The 19,777-nt window shown below is 40.1% G+C and overlaps 1 protein-coding gene across 2 annotated transcripts in view; it reads right to left on the reverse strand.

The window, feature by feature from the left end:
• The window catches only part of LOC122994164 (adenylate cyclase type 1-like), a 38,134-nt gene extending 23,626 nt beyond the window's left edge, over nt 1-14,508 (reverse strand). For both annotated transcript variants that reach the window (XM_044368714.1, XM_044368713.1), the window contains exons 1-4: nt 13,413-14,508; nt 10,091-10,240; nt 9,636-9,754; nt 2,510-2,621 (exon numbers count right to left, since the gene is read on the reverse strand). In XM_044368714.1, coding sequence (XP_044224649.1) covers nt 2,510-2,621; nt 9,636-9,754; nt 10,091-10,240; nt 13,413-14,021 — 990 coding nt within the window. In that variant the 5' untranslated portion in view covers nt 14,022-14,508. The remainder of the gene's footprint in view (nt 1-2,509; nt 2,622-9,635; nt 9,755-10,090; nt 10,241-13,412) is intronic.
• Nucleotides 14,509-19,777: the final 5,269 nt, after the last annotated feature.

Raw genomic sequence — 19,777 nt, forward strand, 5'->3', positions numbered from 1 at the left:
AAAAAAACTTAAAGTGCATCAACTTGTTGGCATGACCTGACTTATGAATGAATCTGTGTGTGTGTATGTGTGTTGTAATGCATGGAATCATCTTGTTTTGGCTAATAGCACCTCAGGGTAAAATGCAACTATCTGCAAGGTAAAGAGAGACTCCAGCTGGAATACAAAACAGCAAGAGCCAGGTAAAGCAACCGATCCAAGATTAACTGAGAAGGCAATGACAATTATTTGACAACAACAAGTCAAATGAGAGGCACTCAAGTAATTTCTATTTTATGCATGTAAACAAACAAGTTAAAAATAGAGCTCTCAACACGACCAAGAAAAACCTTCTATGAAAGCAAAAAAGGTTTAGATGTAATCCTGTGGATTAATGGATTTGACAAGGGCATGTGCCTGGTGTAAGTAATAGAGGCCAGATTATATGTAGATAAGTTTGTGGAAGGGCGATCTTCAGGGGCTCAGGGGCTCAATCTTCTCACCAAACAAAAATACTGTATGTGTAAGCCAAACTCAAACTGGAGGAGGAGGAGCAAGATAATACTTTTTTGGAGGTGTATTGATTCTAATTAACCTAATTTATGGGATAGGTTCCGTGTTTTTCAAGTCTGTCTTAAGAGAGATGTGTTATGCACATTTTCAGGTTTATATTTATATTCTGGGGCTCTACTGGTATATCTTTGCATGATTTACAGTTAAAAAATCTCCTAATCTATCTTATACTGGCTCTTTATGCAGCCCTTCAGTTCAGTTGCAGTCTGAAACAGGCCGTCTTAGCTCCTATCTCTTTCAGCCCCCTTCCCTGAGTAGCCCACTCTTTTCCGATTGGCCGGCTTCCGGAAACTGCTCCTCGGCAGTGTTTCTGGAGGCTACGTTAACAAACAATAGTAGAATGATTTCATTTTTTTTCTTGCTCTTTACTCAAAATGTCAACTTCTCAAATACATCGTACATGTTTGAGCCAAAATTCAATCTGAAATATGTGAGTGGACAACATGAACCCACGGAAAAACATTAGCAACAACCTTAGCGACAAAGGCTACGGAATGGACGCCTGTTTGTGGGCACACACGAACAATCTGACATCATCACAAGGAGGAAGTAGAAGTAACATTGCAAATAAAACATTCAGAGCAGGCTGAAGCCTGAGCTTTTGATTTTTAGGAAGCATTTTTACATACAGTATCAGTCAAAAGTTTGGACACACTTTCTCATTCAAGTAAATGGGAAGATGTGTCCAAACTTTTGACTGTTACTGTATGTTAACCTCAAGGTTTGGAACTTTGACCATGTTAAACATAGACATTTATCATAACAGTATAAAAATAACAGAAAATCACAAAAAGCATATGTCCCCTTTAAAACAATAGTCACATGCCCATATCTACATTGAAACAATGTTTGTTGTAATCGATACTCCTGTTCATACTTCTTGTGACAAGATCCTCTCCTAATGGACTTCCAATGTAAGTGATGGGGGATAAAATCCACAGTCCTCATTCTGTGCAAAAATGTATTCCAAAGTTTGGATTAGACAAATCTAAGCCAAACTATCGTCCCAAGTGACAGTATTTTTAGCATAAAATTCCCTCTTTTTGTTATTATCCCTTCAACGCTGCTCCATCAGGAAACATTATTCGGAGAAACTAAAAGACAAAATTTTATAATAAAACGACTGTTTGGAAGATACCCACTTATTATGTCTAATGCAGACAGCTAGAGCTCCATTTTAGCTTCACCTTAGAATGCATTATCTCACAGAAGGAGGGCTGCCGATTTTGTCCCCCATCACATCACATTGGAAGCACATTAGGAAGGGTTCTTTCAATGGCCAGTATGAACAGAAGGAATGATTACAGCAAGAAAAACCTGTTTCAATATTCATATGGGCACCAGACTGCTGTTTTAAGACAGACTTGAAAAATTGCGAACCTATCCTTTAAGCCATGTCAAGGCATATATAGTATTTTGATTAAAAGATTTTGTAATATCAGCGCACATTTGAGAGTGACTAGATTAAACACAGCGGTCAAATTCACATTAAAAGTTGAGCGGATTTTGAGCACTGAAATCACAAAGAGTGAAATATTGACAGATGGGAGAGCTGAAATCTTTTCCACATGCGAACCAAGAGAGATTGGGTACAAGTACAACTCAACAGCTCCTTCATTTAGTTCATTCACACAACCGGAGTGGAGGCGAGGTTTAGCTCTCGATAAATCTGGCCGAGATTAAAGAGGTCTGTCAACTCTTCCTCAAATGAAGCACTGGATAATCATATTAACCATCATATGGGCTTCCAGTATTCACTGTGACATCATGCTAAGCTGGTACAATAGTGGCATGTGCCAGCAGCCTGTGGCCAAAGCAGTACACACATACACATACACACATCCTTGCTGTGTTAAAGTTTGGCTAAAGTGTACACACACACAGAAAAAGAGCAGCCTTTTTGCCATCAGTGACTGTAATTGAGGGATATGTGCTCAGGGGAGGGAAACAGACTCACCGTGGCAAGCTCATCAAACTTTCCAAACAGCTCGTTAAGCAGTTTAACCAGTTCCTGGGCTGTACACTGGGAGGCCAGGCTGGTGAAACCTACTATGTCTGCAAACAGGATGCTGTAACAGAGACACAGAGAGAGAAAAGAAGCGTTTGAGTCAATGCAGGTTATTTTTAGCTGCAAGTTATACTGTATCAAGGAACCAAGATTATTGGGTTCCCTCATCTAATGAGATCTTAGGAATATGTTTAAAATGACATTTAGGAAGCCTCAGCCAAAGTGAATTGGAACATTCTCTTTGGATAATGTGTTCACAGCAAACTAATCATAGATTGAAATGAATGACCTGCAGCAGCAAAAAACAAAAAAAAAACAAAAAAGAGAGAGAGAGAGAGAAAGCCTGCTCCGTTCTCAAACTGACTGGCAGCGCAGTCAAGCAGAGCGACTCAAAATAGAAGCGAGAGCATTCTCACGGGGATCAAGGTGGAGTCATGTCCTGTTAGGAGCTGGAGAGAAGCGGTTCTACGATATAATGCAACTATCAAGGCGCTGTCACAGTCTCCAGGTGAACTTGTATTCCCTTTTGACAGCTGGTATACAGGACTGAAAGTGCTTGAGGTTTAAACGTTGCATTCTAAGGGTGGCTGAGGTTTTATTTTTTCACTATACCGTAAGCATTTTCTGTGCCTTTCTGTGCCGTTTGTAATTTTTGCTGATTATCTTACTCGTCATGTTTCGTTATAACTTGACAATGGGCCCCGGGGTAAAGGTTACTTGTTTTGCTTGTGTCTTATTATGAGAGACTACTCGTTATCAATCTGCATCAGAGCAGAACAGGAACTTTTCTCATGAAGGATTTGCCCTGAGTGCTGTGTGGCAATGGAGGGTGTGAAAGGAGAATTAGTCATCAAACTCTGACTGTCCTGAACAACTCGTACGTCTGCGGCTCTCGTACTGACGGCAGGCTGTCTTCATGTGGGCTGGAGTTTTCACAATGTGACAGGGTGCTGGATCTCTAAGGGGGAGCTGCTAAATGTCACTGTGTTGTCTCACAAATGTCACCATAATGAGGGGCAATGGATTCAATTTGTGTGAATGTTTTAATTGGCAACCTTCTGTGGCTGACAAATATTTGGAACGTTAAATACTGTATTAGTGTAAACACTTGATGTGTAATTCCTTAAAGCTCTAAAAAGGACCAAACTGATGCTATAAAGTGTTTCATTTCAGCGGGCACCTAAGTGCAGTATGGATACAGTCAGAGCAGCTTTGATGTGTACAGTGAATTGCCCGACAATAGAACAAAGAGCTGGATAAAAAACAAATTGATTTTGAATGATCAGCTATACAGAACACATGCCCAGTTATTAAATCCCTCAAACTAACACAACAAATTCTGTTTCATGCCTGATACGGACTCCAAGCCAAAACTATTTCAATTCTTCCAGTAAATTGTTTCAAGTAAGCCATTTTTACAAGTTAAACCGCTGATTAGAAATTTTCCCCAAACATATCCAGCCTTATGTGATTCTCTGAAGAGGACTGAAATGTAAACTCAGACAAGCTGATTGTAAAATTAATTAAAAATTCATCAGCTCCACCTGCAGCATTCATGTATTCAAAAGCCAGTTGGGAGAGTTTCAGAATTATAGTCTTTAATCCAAACAACCTCTCACAAGAAAATGGTTTATTTCATCTAAAATACAAATGTCGTGCTTATGAGACAGATCAGTAACGTGAAAGAATATGGCTGCAAACAAAACTGCGAAATCATCCTGTTATCTTTGCTACTCATCATCGCTCGTTAACTTGTATTTTCACGTAAACCCAGTCAGCTGGCTACTAACTGAACTTGGAGAGCAGATAGCGGATTTTGTCTGTGGAGAACATTGCAAATGATCTCAGAGTGCTGCTTTTGAGGAAAACAGAGTCGCACTGCAACTGGAGTAGCCTATAGTGCATCTTGCACCATTGAGTTTGATATTAATACGATTAGAAAGTTGCCTTCCACACACATTTTTTAGGATGTTCCCAAGTATGCTAACAAGGTTCTGCGTGTCCAGTTAAATGTTTGGTTCATGATACATGTGGCTTGAAACATGGGAGCAGCAGACTGTGGTATTTCTCTATTTTACAATTCTTATGATGACCCCATTTTTGATATTATTCATGGTCAACATTTTTCCAGAAATAGCCATTCAGTGCATCCTTGCTGGACTCAAACTGCATGCATGTAATCAAGTATTACTGTTACTATATCAGCCTCACTGTTTACTGTTAGCACTTCTAATGCCATACAGTGTAAGTGTTGAGTTACTGTTACTGCAAACTAAACATTTCCTACTGCTGCTGCTTCAAAGTAATATCATTCAACTGGGGAAATACAGTGTGGCCCTTGTTGTGAAACAGTCACAGGAAAAACAATGTATCTGTTTAGCACCAACCACATTTTTATTCATGTCATTTTCTGGATTCTTTCATCAGTGGATCATTTTGGATGGAACAGGAGGGAACAGGCACAGTGAGCGACAGGGGATTGTTACAGATGACTGGCTAAGCAGGGTTTGTTCACATTCTGTAATACGTTCATGTCAAAATCCCACGAAAAAGCAGCAGAAAAGAAATGAAAGCCCAGGTTTTCTCTGCCAATACTGGTCTAGATGCTTATTCATGGGTTATGTGGACAAACCTACATAATTGCACCCCAAAACATAGGCTGCAACTGCTTTCTTTCAGTAAGTAGTTTGGTTGTATTTCTGTAGGAGGATTTAGGCAGAAATTTGCCTGAAGTGCCACAAAGTTTTGGGGATTTTTAGGGTAAGAAGCTTGAAGAAATCTGCAGCTCCTACGTGCCTGGCTGTGCATAAAGCATAAACCAGCTATGACGCGGTACAGAGAACATCCCATTGAGTGCATGTTCCCAATATCTAATGACCTCATGTGACCTCCCCACTGCAGCCAGTTATTTTTGGCTGTGTTTACCTCATTGTAACTACACGCACACCATTATCTCCACTTTCATGTAAAGCATGCACAAAGCATGAGCTCTCTGTTCCATTCAAAGTACAATACAGGTCAGGAATCATGACGTTCTACCATTGAAGATACAGTACGCTTTGTAGGGCAACGAATGGAAAAAAAAAAGAATGTACAATAGGTCAAGTGATGCCAGTTAATTTAAATAAGCAACACATTTCTGTTGGTAACTGCACATTCAGTCCACAAAAATGTTTATGATTAATGGTCTCACTAATGTAAGCAACATGTTTCGCTTAGCACATGATCAAAAAGTAGATAAATTCAGGGATATACTGCATATTACATAGGAGAACATGTAAGCTCACTCTGTAATTAGTAGCAGTTCCCACATGTAATATGACAGGCAAACTAAATCAAGAAGACAAATATAAATATGAGTATGGGGTGTGTGCTGAGCACGCGGTTCATATCATAAACATCTGTGGCTTATTTTTGACTACACACCATTACTTATTATCATTATGTATGCAATTTTTAGCAATACATGATTTTAAAGGCATGTGGGAAATGGTTACATGTATAAAATTGAGGTGTAAATGTGCATTTACTGTCACTAACTAGCTTATTGTAAGCTGGCAGAGATATTTGAGAATTTGCAAACAATTTGTAAACAGATTTAACTCTTTAGGTTGCTGATTGCAGTTTTTAACTGGGAACCTCTGTATCTGATTTTGAATGTCCTCCAGCAAAACCATCCCAGCAAACACCGCAGCACTGTTGTTCTAGCCTCGGCCTTTGCCTACTAAACAACAAACTCTTTACTATCTCACTACTCAAGGTCAAAACCTACCTCAGGTTTCTGATTCAGTAAACTCCATCACCTACAGTAGGCAAATCGCTACGATACAAATGATTAAGCTAAACATAAATCAAACATGGTTATTTCCGTGGTAAGCAGAATCTTCTGTTATCTAATATTGTCTAATAAAACCCCCCTCACACCCTCATCCATCATCTCCTCTCCAATGGCGCATTTTCAAGGAGAGGTATTCCCCCAACTATGCTAATCTCTTATTTCCCTCAGTGGGAGGCATTACTGTAGCTATTCTGGCAGTTAAGATTTCAATTTAATTGCATAGTGGAAGACGCGAGCCACGTGCCAACTCAAGGGTTAACTCTGAATGGGTCCCTCTGGAGCTACAGTATGTGGGCAGTGCATTCGCTGACTTTGGGCCAATAAAGGAGGTAACACAGAGGAGTCTATGCAATAATGTGGTGTGCAGGATGCCAACAACAAATTTCAAGCGAATAAATTGTGTCTGTACGTGTGTTTTTGAGCATCAAAGAAAACCTGCTCTCAGTTCTTTTCTCCCAATGAGCTCTTTCTAGTTATCCTGACCTCATCTCTTACTTTGCACAAACTGTTCTTTTAACTGATGTATTATGAGTCTTCTTTAAAAGCCACTTACTTTATACCTGATCCAATGTATTGTCTGTTTTGTCAAGAGGAAGTCACTTTGTATGTATTTAATGTATCTGTGGGGGTGGAATTAAATGTTATAAATAGACATGGTGGAAAAACAAAGAGTGATGAAAATGCATGTGTTGTGTTAAAGGATGTGCTAAATTACAAGGTGATGTGATACATCTGAAAGGTCTTTAATTAAAAGAGCAATATGAGTTTAAACAGTCCATGCTCATAATTTAGCAGTTTTTGCCTGATTTATATGATAAATTATATAAATGTAATTTATTAAAGGTGATAACAATTGAATTATTGGTGGTTTAAAAATGTCCTTTCCTTATAGTAATCACTTATAATGTCTATTTTTTAGTCATACAAGTCCCAATACTTCAACCCCTAAATGTTATTAAAACATACAGTACCAGTCAAAAGTTTGGACACACCTTCTTTTGGGGCTATAATATCCTGCATATATGGTTAAATAAACTTCTGTTTTGTTACTTTTGTATCATATTCTTATTTTTAGTGACTGATTACTACAATATCCCCCTGGCTGGATTTTAATCACGTCAAACACTGCTCACAGTCTCAGTACATAATGAAGAAAATTCAAAACCTCAAGTAAATTGTGCTGCAAACTGTTTACTTGCAGTCCACCCAAATCACATAAATCATGTCTGCATCCAGTTTAGATCACTCTCAAAGGGCGGCGCTATCTGAAGGAGTGCAAGGCACAAAAGTAATCAGCAGAGCTCCACTGAGATGAGTCCATATTTAACCACTGCGTGTACGCGCACACACATACACACACAGTGTTATGCAACAAGAATTTAGTCTCCATTGCATTTAATCCCCTGTAGCAACTTAATCCTGGGGCTAAGCAAACTCTCCTCCTCAAGCCTCCCTGCTGCTCCGAGAACACAGAGGAAAGGAGGAAGAGGAAATGATAAGAAATGTTGGAGCATGATAAGGGAGACTTAACATTACAGTAAGAGATTAAAGCTGGTGATGAAAAGGAAAATGTTTAAAAAAAAGTCTCTGATTTAGAATTTGCAGACAATGGAGCAGTACACATCAGGTTTTCAAGCATACTGTTTACATTTTTTCTAACAAAGGTTTAAAAGGTCAAACACGGCCAACTACAGCTGCAGGAGGGAAAGTCAGTCATATGCAGATTTGCACTGATGGACTGTAACCAACCAAATACTTGCGTACAAATTTGAAGTACTTGTATTTTACTCAGGTATTTCCATTTGATGTTATTGACTTTTACTCTAGCAGCAAATATTGTACTATTTACTTAATTACATTTATTCAACATACAAAACAAACAAGTTGTTTGTGCTGTAGTGCTGTACATTACTAGGTTGATTTTGAACTACCCAACAGTATTTAAAGTAGTGAAAATCAGCTCCCCCTCGACCAGCTACGACATTAAAATGCTGCTTACATGTTAATGTAATAACAATCAAGTAATATAATTAAAAATAATATGACACTGACGGGAGCAATTATATTCCTGAGTACTTGAGTACTTTTGATTATTTAATCAAAATAATACCCCTGCAAAGCATTTTGAATTCAGGATTTTTCCTGTAATGGAATGTCTTACATTGTGGTATTGCTACTTTGACTTAAGTGAAAGATCTGAACATGTTTTCCATCACTGCAGATTTGTATTTTACAACTTTAAAGGTGCTTAAACGCTGATAGACAGACAAACACCAGAGCTGACTGATTAACAGATGATTTGTACTCTTGAATATGTTTGCTACTGTCATTTGAAAATGTAGTTATTACTTTTTGAAGAGAGACAGATAGACAGAGATAAAAATATTCATTAACTGCCTTTTACAGTGAGGAATTACATAGTTCCCACTGTGAGATCATTTGTTTGCCAGTTTCTGAGGATCTATTAGCTATCAACCTGTAGCAAAGGGGAATGATCTTAAGACAGCATACAGCTGGGAGCTTGGCAAATGTACAGCACATTGCATAAGTGCCAGAGGAAACTCCTCTTCAGTAAGCATCGCTTAATCTGCCTTTCTCCTTCCCCAGTAGGAACCCTAACTCCAAAAGCCTTGTTTCCCTGGGAGGTTGTTGAGATATGACAGCCCTGATGTTGGCATACGCACCACTGGCATACTATCCTTAGCCCTGCAAAAATGAGACCAGATTTTGATCTTGACATCAGTGGATGTTGGGTGAGTTCCTTGTAACCCTCATAACATTTCTTTGCTCCAAAACGTGGCACCAATAATAAACAACTGGAAATTGCAACCTCAAGTCTTTGCTATGATTCCAGTGATGTCTGGACTGATAATAAATGAGTGAGTCAGGGGCTAGCCCTTGATGTTCAGCGTGAAGAATGAGATATTTTGGTTTTGGGAGCCTCGGGTGTGATAATGTTTTAGGACAGAGAGATCACACTACATTGTGTAGCCCTCAGTTTTCTTTCCAGAGGACATGTTTGTGCAGGATATTCAGTTCATTTTAAGCATGCACTGTAATTCAGTGAGACAGTATCTATTCCACTATTTCAGCTGGAAATTATCCCATGAGGAAGATATCTCCAAATACCACTGTTAAAAGTGGCATGCGTAAAGTCAATTCACAGCTAAGATGGGTTTACTGTAAATATCAGTGGGATCAGTTCACACTTGTGTTGGGTTGATGTGAGTATCCTACCTGACATTGTCATGTCGCTGGATGTAGATTTTGTGAAAGATCCTTTCTGGGGGCTTCAGGAAATCCTCTTTCATCTCCATAGCTACGTTCCTGGGCAACAGACTCATTAACAGGCGCTCCTGAGTGTGTGTGTGTGTGTGTGTGTGTGTGTGTGTGTGTGTGTGTGTGTATGTGTGTGAAAGAGACAGCAAGAGAGAGAGAGAGAGAGAGGGCAGAGAAAAGATAAAGTAAGTTTAAATATATATTTTTGTTCAGTCAATCACTGCAAAGTTATCACAGGACAGAGTGTTAGTAGCGATAAGAAATGCGCGAGTTAAAAAGGCATGAAATCAGAACGGAAAGGAATAATGTGTCGAAATGACTCACGACACAAGTGAGAGAGAGAGAGAGAGAGAGAGGGGAGGAAAAAGAAAACATAGACACACACAGTGTCAGCAGAGTACAGGTGCCTGTACCTGTTTCTCGTTCTCATCCTCCATGCGGAGTCGCTCTTCAATGCAGTTGCGAGCCTGCAGGAAGGCCTTCCTCTGGGCTCGTTCTGTCAGGATGCGCACAAACAGCCCTGACAGGTTGACACTGGTGAACAGCACTGTGTTGGCAACCAACTGCAAACAAACAAACAAAAAACCATTAAAGACTCTTTACATTCTTTTGTACGGTGTTTAAACATACCTAAACATAGTATTAGGACTATATAAGTACAGCAATTGTTGTGATGTGTGTGTCATATGTGTCATTTCATGTACATGCTTGCTTAAGAATGATCGATTTAAAGTGAATTTGTATTTTCAAATATGTAACCACATTAAATACTGGAATATATAATTTGGTCTATATGTGTGTGTATGTTCTTGTGTGTACAGTATCCACAGTATATATTAATATATACACATAAGCATGTCCATATGCATATTTTTAAGCATGTTCCTAACATTGTGGTTCTGAAACTGCTCAAATGTCCCCTGGAGAGGTCTATGGGGGTTTTGTAGAATTTAATTCATAAAAATACATTGATTTGAAGGATATACTGTATGTATACTATACAGTACGTATTCTAATCACAAATTTCATGTTTGCCACTTTGATCCCACTATGTACGGTGTAATATAATTTAAATCAAGAACAATAAAAGTCTTCCCATACTGGCATACTATATCTACTATATCTCTATTTTGGGGGTTGTGACATTAAAACATTAGAAAATCCGGGGGATGATTCATCCATCACTGCGGAGTAGCATGACTGCTTTCAACCTTGTGCAGGACACAAAGAAAAGAGTTTTTTTTTTACTTGACTGAGGTTGGCTGACTTTGTACACAAATCAAACAAGGTCTTATATTCACTTCTAGAGTGTATAGCAAGCCGTTACCCTGGGCAATAATTATAAGGAATCCATTCTCTCCATATCTTAGGTCATTCATCATTTGTGTTCTCTACAACTGGAGTCAATGATGGAGAGTAGGTGACCTCAAAAGAAGCTACAACAAATTAATTATGCTTTGCTTCTTAAAATGAGAGTGTCATCTCAGAGCATTTACATTTCAATGACCATCATAAACACTCTGTCAAAAGCTTCATATGATTTGTGCACAACTTGTCAAACAAACAAACTTCCAACCCCACAGGCAGGCATGTTTCCCAGTCCGATGAATAATAGATTGCCTTGAAAAGACTGTTTCTGGCAGCGGCGGTCTGTCTTTGTGCTTGGCAGCCATGCAGGCAAGAATCAACATGTTCAAATGATGCTCAAGTTACTTCAGAGCTGCGAGTGAGTAAATGTGGACGTCGAAGTTAAGTGGTGTAAAATATTCACTCTCGTCCTTATCTGTGGTGATAACCCTAATTTCCCTTCAGATGGCAATGATTGACCTTATTGCAGTGTACTCACTCCTGCAGCTATCTCAACCATTCACTGTCAGAAAAATAGATCCTTAAAGTCTTCCACAGTGAAGAAATTATAACCTTTACATCATCTGATTCTGTATTATTTTCAAGGTGTATTAAGGTGGTGATGAATAGCTGTTGCTACGTATTGTTCTGCAGCATTTGATAATACAGGGCTTTCATTTAATATGCATGTTATCACTGTTGTACTTGATGTCAGAGGACATCATTACAAACACAAACTCTCTGGGACTGGATTCTTATGTTTTGATTATAGTAGTCATTGTAGTTATATGGGAGAATTTGCTTTAGATTAGGGTCTACATTCTTAGTTTGTTCAGTGTTTTGGTTTCTGTTCAATCCAAGCTTTATCTGGAAATGCAAGGTTGTAAACTTATGTCATATAGCTATTCATCACTCCCAACTCTTTGATGAATCAATAAAATGTAGCTCTAAAAGAATAAAGATTGTGTCTATATTCTTGACAGACAACGTTTAAAGTGTTATTGCAGAACATGTCAACACAGACACACAGCTGAAGAGCAGGGAGCTGGTAATAAACTAGTTTTGAAATGACAGTGCACACCTATTGCTTCAGAAATAAAATATTTCAGGTAGAATGAGCCATGAAGCAGAAGGTACTGTAGGCTCAGTGCCTGGGACCTAGGTGGGTGGTAGGTGCAAGCCTGGGCTGTGCGGGGTCATGCCACACAGCTCATCTCTAAGCTTAATGGATTAGCTATCTCTGGTCGCGCAGCTAACACTGTCCTTCACATGGCTACGCAGGTATCTCATAGCCCACATACAGGAAAACAATCTCCTCCGCAAATACGCCGTCATCATCCAAGGGCGTGATGAACTGATCAAATCTCAATTTTGTCTCCAAGACATGCACAATCTTCATGTCATATGTTGCACTGGGGCAGAAATGTTCCATTACCCCTGGAGAGTTTGACTGATGTGACATATCTTCTTTCCCACACCTGATGACAATCACAAATGTGAGTGTGTGTACGCCTCATTGTGACAGAATACAGTACAAAGATACAAATGTAACTGGTGTACCAATTCCTATTTTAGCTCTGAAATTACATGCATGACTTTGCCCTATTTTTCATAACTGAAGCATATACTGTAATGTGGTGTATGTGTGTGTGTGTGTGTGTGTGTGTGTGTGTGTGTGTGTGTGTGTTTGACTCTGGTTCCTCATTCCCAGCCAGCTCCTTTGGGGCTGATTCATATCCCCAGAGAAACAGTCATGGTCATACACACTGCTTCACTCATTCATTTTTTTTCCTCTTTGTTTGTTTTCTTCCTTTAGGCCTACAGGTATGCATCACCACAGCTATGCCCTGCACAGTACTGTACTATAGTTCACTATCACTTAACCACAGTAAATATGTCAAATCACTTCCAGGCATGTATTTCAGAGTACCATGGGAGCAGGAGAAAAGATGTGCGAACAAATATTCACTCAGACTTACTATGTGTGTGTCCACCAAGCGCCACAAGAAGTTAACATCAAGCTTTTCATCTAAAATTCTCCTTTATGGCTCACAGTTTTACTACTGCGTGTCCAGCTGGTGAACTGACATGAACTAGGTTGTCTTTTTTTGAAACCAAAACAGGTCGTGGCAGAATTACACTTCCTCAAATTTGATCAAAGCCTTAGCAAATCCCATTCAGTCTAGCCACAGGGAGCTGTCCTTAGTGCTGAACTGAAGTCTTGGCTATGTGTTTCTGCATGGGCCCAGTTATATTGTACTGTATGGATGATGCTGGAAAAATGGTGATGATGATGATGATGATTATAGGCCTACTAATAGGTAAAAGTATCTAAAAAAACACCAAAGGCGCCATAATCGATGTGTGAATGTTGTAGCCTATACTTACCGTTCTCCATAGTTTCTGTGTTTTCACTGTAACAGAGGTGGCAGTCACAATCAAATGCGAGATGGAGACCATTATTCCAAACACAACAGCCAACAGTGTCCGCACAGGTAGGAGCGCGTAGGCGACGAAGGTGACCAGGATGAGCTGCCACATGCCTTGCTCCGGGGACGTCGGGGGCTCCATCCCCATCGCACCCAGGGAGAAGGGACAGCAGAGGAAAGAGAAAGTGAAGCCGAAGAGCAGCGTCAGGTTCACAATCTGCTGGAGCTGTGTCACTTGCAGGTACTTGACGTTAGTTACGATGAACAGGGAGACGAAGATGACACAGTGGACCGGATGGGACCCCTTGGAGATGGTGAGACTGGGGCCGGACAGCAACTCCACTACGGCCAGCGTCGAGCACATGAAGATGAGGACGGCCAGGGCTTTGAGGGTGGACGTCTGCTCCAGCTTCAGGTTGTAGTTCTGGAAGAGAGACTCGAGCTCCTTGCAGTCGAACTCGTCCTCACACACGATGGTGGTCAAAGGGACGCCCGGTGGACAGTGACTTCTCTTCCGCCTGGTTTTGACTTTCTGAAACGGTATTTCCTCCATGTCAGTGCCATTCATAAACTGAATACCTGCTCACAGCTTAGGTCAAACGGGACACCGGATCCCACGCCGACACAGACCGGAGCCAACTAAGACGCGCAAAGCAGGCTGGAGGCAGAGCGTCCCAGATAGCACAGACTGGCCGGTGGCCACAGACGCGCTCCACACTATCCACAGGTTGAATTGTGCTGTTCGGAGAGATCAGCAACCAAAGAAACCTTCATGTCCAGGCTCCCCCCCTTTTTTATGACGACGATGAGCTGCAAAATAATATGTATCAAAATTTCAGGATTGGTTTGAGCGCCACATGAAGAGCAGCGCACACGACGTCTAGTTCAGATGGTAACAGCTTTTTGCGGGGCTCAGATAGGATCACGCCTGCGCATTATGAGGTGAAGATAAGACAGGTCTCAGCTACTCAACACACAGTCAAGACGATTTGACTGGTGCGGCTGCAGAGCCTCTCTCACCAACCTGACAGTACATCATCCACGATGTCCTTTTCTTTCCCACCTACACTGTTTCCATCATTAAACCCTGCGCAATCTAATTTTTACATTCATCTGTGCTCTTTTTTTCCTGTCTCCTTCACTCACACACATGCATTCACACATGCACAGAAGGAGAGAGAGAAGCAGAATTAATAGATTTCCTGTGTATCATTGTTTTCATAGACTATGACTATGATGAAATCCTCATCCAAGAGATGCTGCTAAGCTATGGTTGGCACAGACGCGGGGCAACACGCTTGCATGCCATTCCTCGTATGATTTCTGTGTTGCCAATGAGGCAGCCACCCTCACCATCAGCACCCTCTTGGCATTCAGGGGGTGGTGTCTCATTCATTACCAGAGGAAGATTAGTCATCCATCACAGGCTGCCGTTACCATGAGCCGTCAGTGCCAGGGAGGGTGTAAGAAAGTGACAGATGGATGGCCCATGCCAAAGTCCAGCACTCTACCATGCTACCAAGACGCTCACACATGCCCTCTGTTCCCCCTCCCCTCTGAGCTGTTTGTATTCTAGCTTTCACTGATACAACTCAGTTATTGAATGAGTGTAGGTTATAAAGTGTGGCAGGAAAACAAAGAGAGAAAGGAATGGATGGGGTGGGCTATAGTCTGGTCATGGAGAAACATCAAATTAAGTGTTTTATGATCATAATTTGCAAACTTTTTTGTTTCTCTGTGTACAATGGCTCAAGTAAGTTGATATTAAAGCTGAAATGATTGGTCCATTAACCAATTAGTCGATGAACAGAAAATTAATCCACCAACAATTTTTGATCATTTGTTAAGTCAATTATCAAGCAAAAATGGCAAACATTCTGTGGTTACAGCCTCTAAAATGTGAGGTTTTGCAGCTTTTATTTGTTTCATATAATTGTAAATTAATCTTTGGGTTTTAAAGTGTTGGTTGGATAAAACAAGCATTCTGGAGATGTTACTTTTGGCTCTGGGAAATTGCAATTTCTCTATTTTGTGATATTGTGATAGACTAAATTATGAAAAAAAGAATATAAAAATGCAATAAAAAGAATCGATAAAAACATTTATAATGAAAATAATCATCATTTGCAGCCCTAGTTGATGTAAGTTCTGAAATCTTGCAAAATGTGTAAAATGCTCGCTGTCACACTAAATGTTTTGTCAGGATACAGCCCTATTGCTGTCTCCAAAACAGCAGGCCCTTACCTTTCCCTCTCGCCTGCCTGCCAGTCTCACTTTTCTGTGTTATCTATCCCTGCTCCTCTGAGAGAAAGATGTGGGACACGGGATGTAGGACACATTGCTTTTAGGCTGATATTGTGTCTCATCCACAAGGTTTTTACACAGAGAAAAAAAAACTGATGTGTGACTGTGCCTCCCACAAAGGTGACATGCAAATGAACCAAAAAACAGTGTCATCATTTATAGTCTGTTGACTGGTGTGTAATTAATCTAGCATGGATTTACTGTCATCACCTTAATCAATATTTCAATATTCTTTGTGTAGCAGCTCCCCAAATTAATCTCAATAATGAACGCTGCTGTTTTTCAGTTTCGTGAGACATCTCACATTCTTTTGAAGCAAATGTCAAACTGTGCATTCAAACAAGATGAAAATCTGACATTCAAATTGCCATTTATGTATCTGCACATGCAGGTTTGTACTTTTTTTTTTTTTTTTTTTTGACTGCTGTTGATTGACAGCTGGTTTCGTTGCATTTGTGTGAAGGCGTGCAGTATACCACGAGGACCTCTTGTCCTGTTTGCGGCCAAGAACATTGGAGGGAATGAGAGTACGAGGCATTGTACAGTACAAAAGTGTTATTCTCTCTGCTTTTTGATGGCTTCAGGTGTAAGTGTATGGTCACACTCTGCCAGCCCTCATCTTCTGAGAACAAAGAGAGGTCTTATGGGAGTTCACACACCAAAGCTGCACTCCAAGGGCATCGGACAAGGAGACAGCAGCCTGCTTCCTGCTGTGTGCCTCTCCACTAAAAAATCATCTCCACTTCCTCTGTCCGTCTTTCTATTTCTGTCTCTCGCTCTTTCATCTCTCAAAAAAAAATCCTCTCAGACTTAAAGACATGAAACAGCTGAGCATCTGAAACCATGTAAAAACAGCTGATTATGTATCTGACATATTTACATTGCGAATAACAGCTTGATGACTCAACAGCTTGAGCTCTCTGCAGCAATTAAAATCTTCTCCACCACATGTCACTTGTATAGCTTCTTTCCAAAAGCTGATCTATAGCATTTAGGAGATCTTAAAGTAGCAAATGCTTGCCACCAAATTTGTTTCTTATAGAGGCTTTGGTCAAAATCTCTAATGTTTTCTTGTGAATTGAGCAGTGAGAAATGTCACTCTCTTCCCCCTCTCAAAAATGCTTCAAAAAGATTTTCACAGCCCTTAATTCTCCAAACAGCAGGGTGTTTTTGAATCTGGAAGACAGATAGCTTGCATGCTATTGGTTTGGACTGGGATGAAAGGATAAAAAGTGGATGAATGAAATCAGCTGAGCACATCCAAAAGAATGTTCAGAGCTGCTGCCTCCATCTAAATAGTGCTTTACACTCACTGTCATCAAGTGATGATCTGTAATGATAGCCCAGCAGCTGGCAAGTCCCACCAGTGTCCAGATGTGGTTGAAACATTGCTGGTCTTATAATCACAGACACATTGGCTCAACACCAGCAAATGAAACAGCCAAGGCGGACCCAAGAGGGATTGGCAATGCATGTTGTGAATTAGCTAATGTCAGCCTTAATTAAAACGTGCTAAGGAAAAACACTTTTCCTCAGCAGTCAGGTGTGCTGCTCTTCTTTCCTCAGAGAATCAGCCACATCTTAGAAGGACAAGAAAAACATGCCAACTACAAAAGGTGGAGAACTTTGCGAGAATATAAGCTTTACATATATGTTACGTTGTATTACTTTCACAATATGGTGATCAATCTATTTCTTTTCCTTTGTTCATGAAACTGAAGAGAAATTATAAATCAAATATGGCCACAAGTCAGCAATTTTTCACATAAACTTAAAAGAAATGAGTCCGAATCCAGCCTTGAGCAGGAACCTGCAGAGCTCCATTTGTCATGGCTGAAAACATAATGCACACATAATTACCAAATCAAAACTGGACTCAGGGAAAAAAATCCACAAGCTTATCCTTCATTCAGCAAAGAGAATGACTGGTACCCTCTTCAAAACACGTCCCGTATACAATCACAACAGATAAATGTAGAAGCTATGTTATACCCAAGATCCCATGATTCAGATGTAATTCATCTTTTGATGGACTGTTCAATGACAGCAAGGTCACTGAACATGTTTGGACTGCATTTTTTAAAACTTTGCACAACAAAATCTTGATCTAACGCGGTTCAGCGTCTTGTCAGGTACGTATTGCTGAAAAATGTGTTTGTCACAGATGCATTCTCGAGTAGACAGATGATGGCACGAAACGTTAACAGCTAGTTATTACTGTTTTGCTTTCAGGATCCTGTCTAAAAGGCATCAACACTGTGTAATGACTTTTGAATTGTGATCCAAGGAACAGCATTGTTTAGAAGCATGTTTAACTAAAATATTAAATAATGCAATGCTTTTGCTTTTGGGATCAGTGCCCTCATCCCCTTCCAGGAAATGATTTTGGGTGTTACAGGATGATTTCTGAAATGTGCAAATATATAACTTTAACATATATATAAAATAATCAGGCTTGCGATTTCAGATGTATGAGTATTTTGCATTCCTTCTTCCAATAATAATGTGTGAAAGGTTAAACAGTTGTGGCCTACTGGAAGGTAAAACCTGCATGAAATACTAAATATTTCAAAATAGCACCGGTAAAATTCAATATTTGGTGTCAACATTCACCGTCCTGCATTTTACAGCTTCAACATGAGGCTGGTTATAGCTTCATCTACTCCCTTTTGAGGAGCTGTTATGCAAAAAAGGTTGATAACCACTGACACAGTCTACATTTTTACATTTTAACTGAGGGGGAAATGTAGGTCAAACCTGGCTTTCTTAAAAAATTGCACCTAATGTATCACCATCCAACGTAATCCTGGTGCAGTATCTCCCTGTCCCTAAACAATATACATAATATTATCATGACATGACAGCTCGCTGATTGCAACCTTTTGCTTATCAACCTACATGTTTGTGGGACTCGTTCTGTGTTTCCTCCATTACAGACAGCACTACCCTCATAATCTTCCACTCACATCAGCATTGCTAATGAGCCTAACAGCGAGTGTTGTACTGTTTATGGAGAGATTTATTTCAGTTGCAACCTCTGCTAGAACTGCAATTGTGTAAAGAAAGTGTAACGCTCAGGATTTTACTTTTATTATTCCTCTTTAATAAGCTGTGGATTACTGTTTGGATGCTTTCTGTCCAACAACTCAATCTGGTGAGTTGGTCAGATTAAAACTATGCTATTTTAATTTTAGTATTGCTCTGTAGACGTGAACTCAAAGGAACAGACTACTGCAGAGTAGAGCCTCCGACAACACTGAGCACTGAAAAATGAAGCAAGGTCAGAAGCTTGTTGTTAATGACAAGAACTAACAACTGTGCCCGTTTCACATGTGTGTCTGTGTGCAAGCTTAGGATGGATCAATAGCCATCAGGTGCATGAGATTCAAGTGCAGCACCCTCCCATTGTGAAATCCTCTTAAAGCTTCTGATAGTTCAAGTAATCTGGGAGAGGCAATGTGTGAGTGTGTGTCTGTGTGTGTGTGTTTGTCTGTGTGTATTTGCGTCCAGTCCATGTGCCTCAACCCCTCCCACTATGGCTGTCTACCAAAGTATCACGTGCCACACTGAATTTGAGCGCCTCAGTGTAGGGTCAGTGTTCACTGCACAGCACATGAGGTAGTAGAGAGAGACGGAGAAAAAAAAAAGGTAGCGTGAAAATGCAACACTGCACCAACCTGAGCATTGAAATCAGTTCTATTGCTTCTATTCTATAACAATTAACCGGGCTGTGAAGGCTAACAAAAGTGCTATTAAATCAAGATTCCAACTTTGGCCTTAATTTTGTTTTGGCCATCATCTCTTTCAAGTCTGATAAAATTTTACTCACCAGTAATTGCTGAGATCTGGGAACATAGCAGTCAGACAATCAGACAGGTTGTAAACAAGCTAACAATTTAGCCATAAACCACTTTATTTAGTGGTGAAAGTAAAAGTGAGCGCACCCAAAATGTTGGTACCAATCCTTCAACTACTGTATGTTTTTACATTCTTTCAAATATCGTATGTTTGGCTAAATTT

The sequence above is a fragment of the Thunnus albacares genome, chromosome 12 (genome assembly GCF_914725855.1).
Source record: "Thunnus albacares chromosome 12, fThuAlb1.1, whole genome shotgun sequence".
Lineage (NCBI taxonomy): Eukaryota > Metazoa > Chordata > Actinopteri > Scombriformes > Scombridae > Thunnus > Thunnus albacares.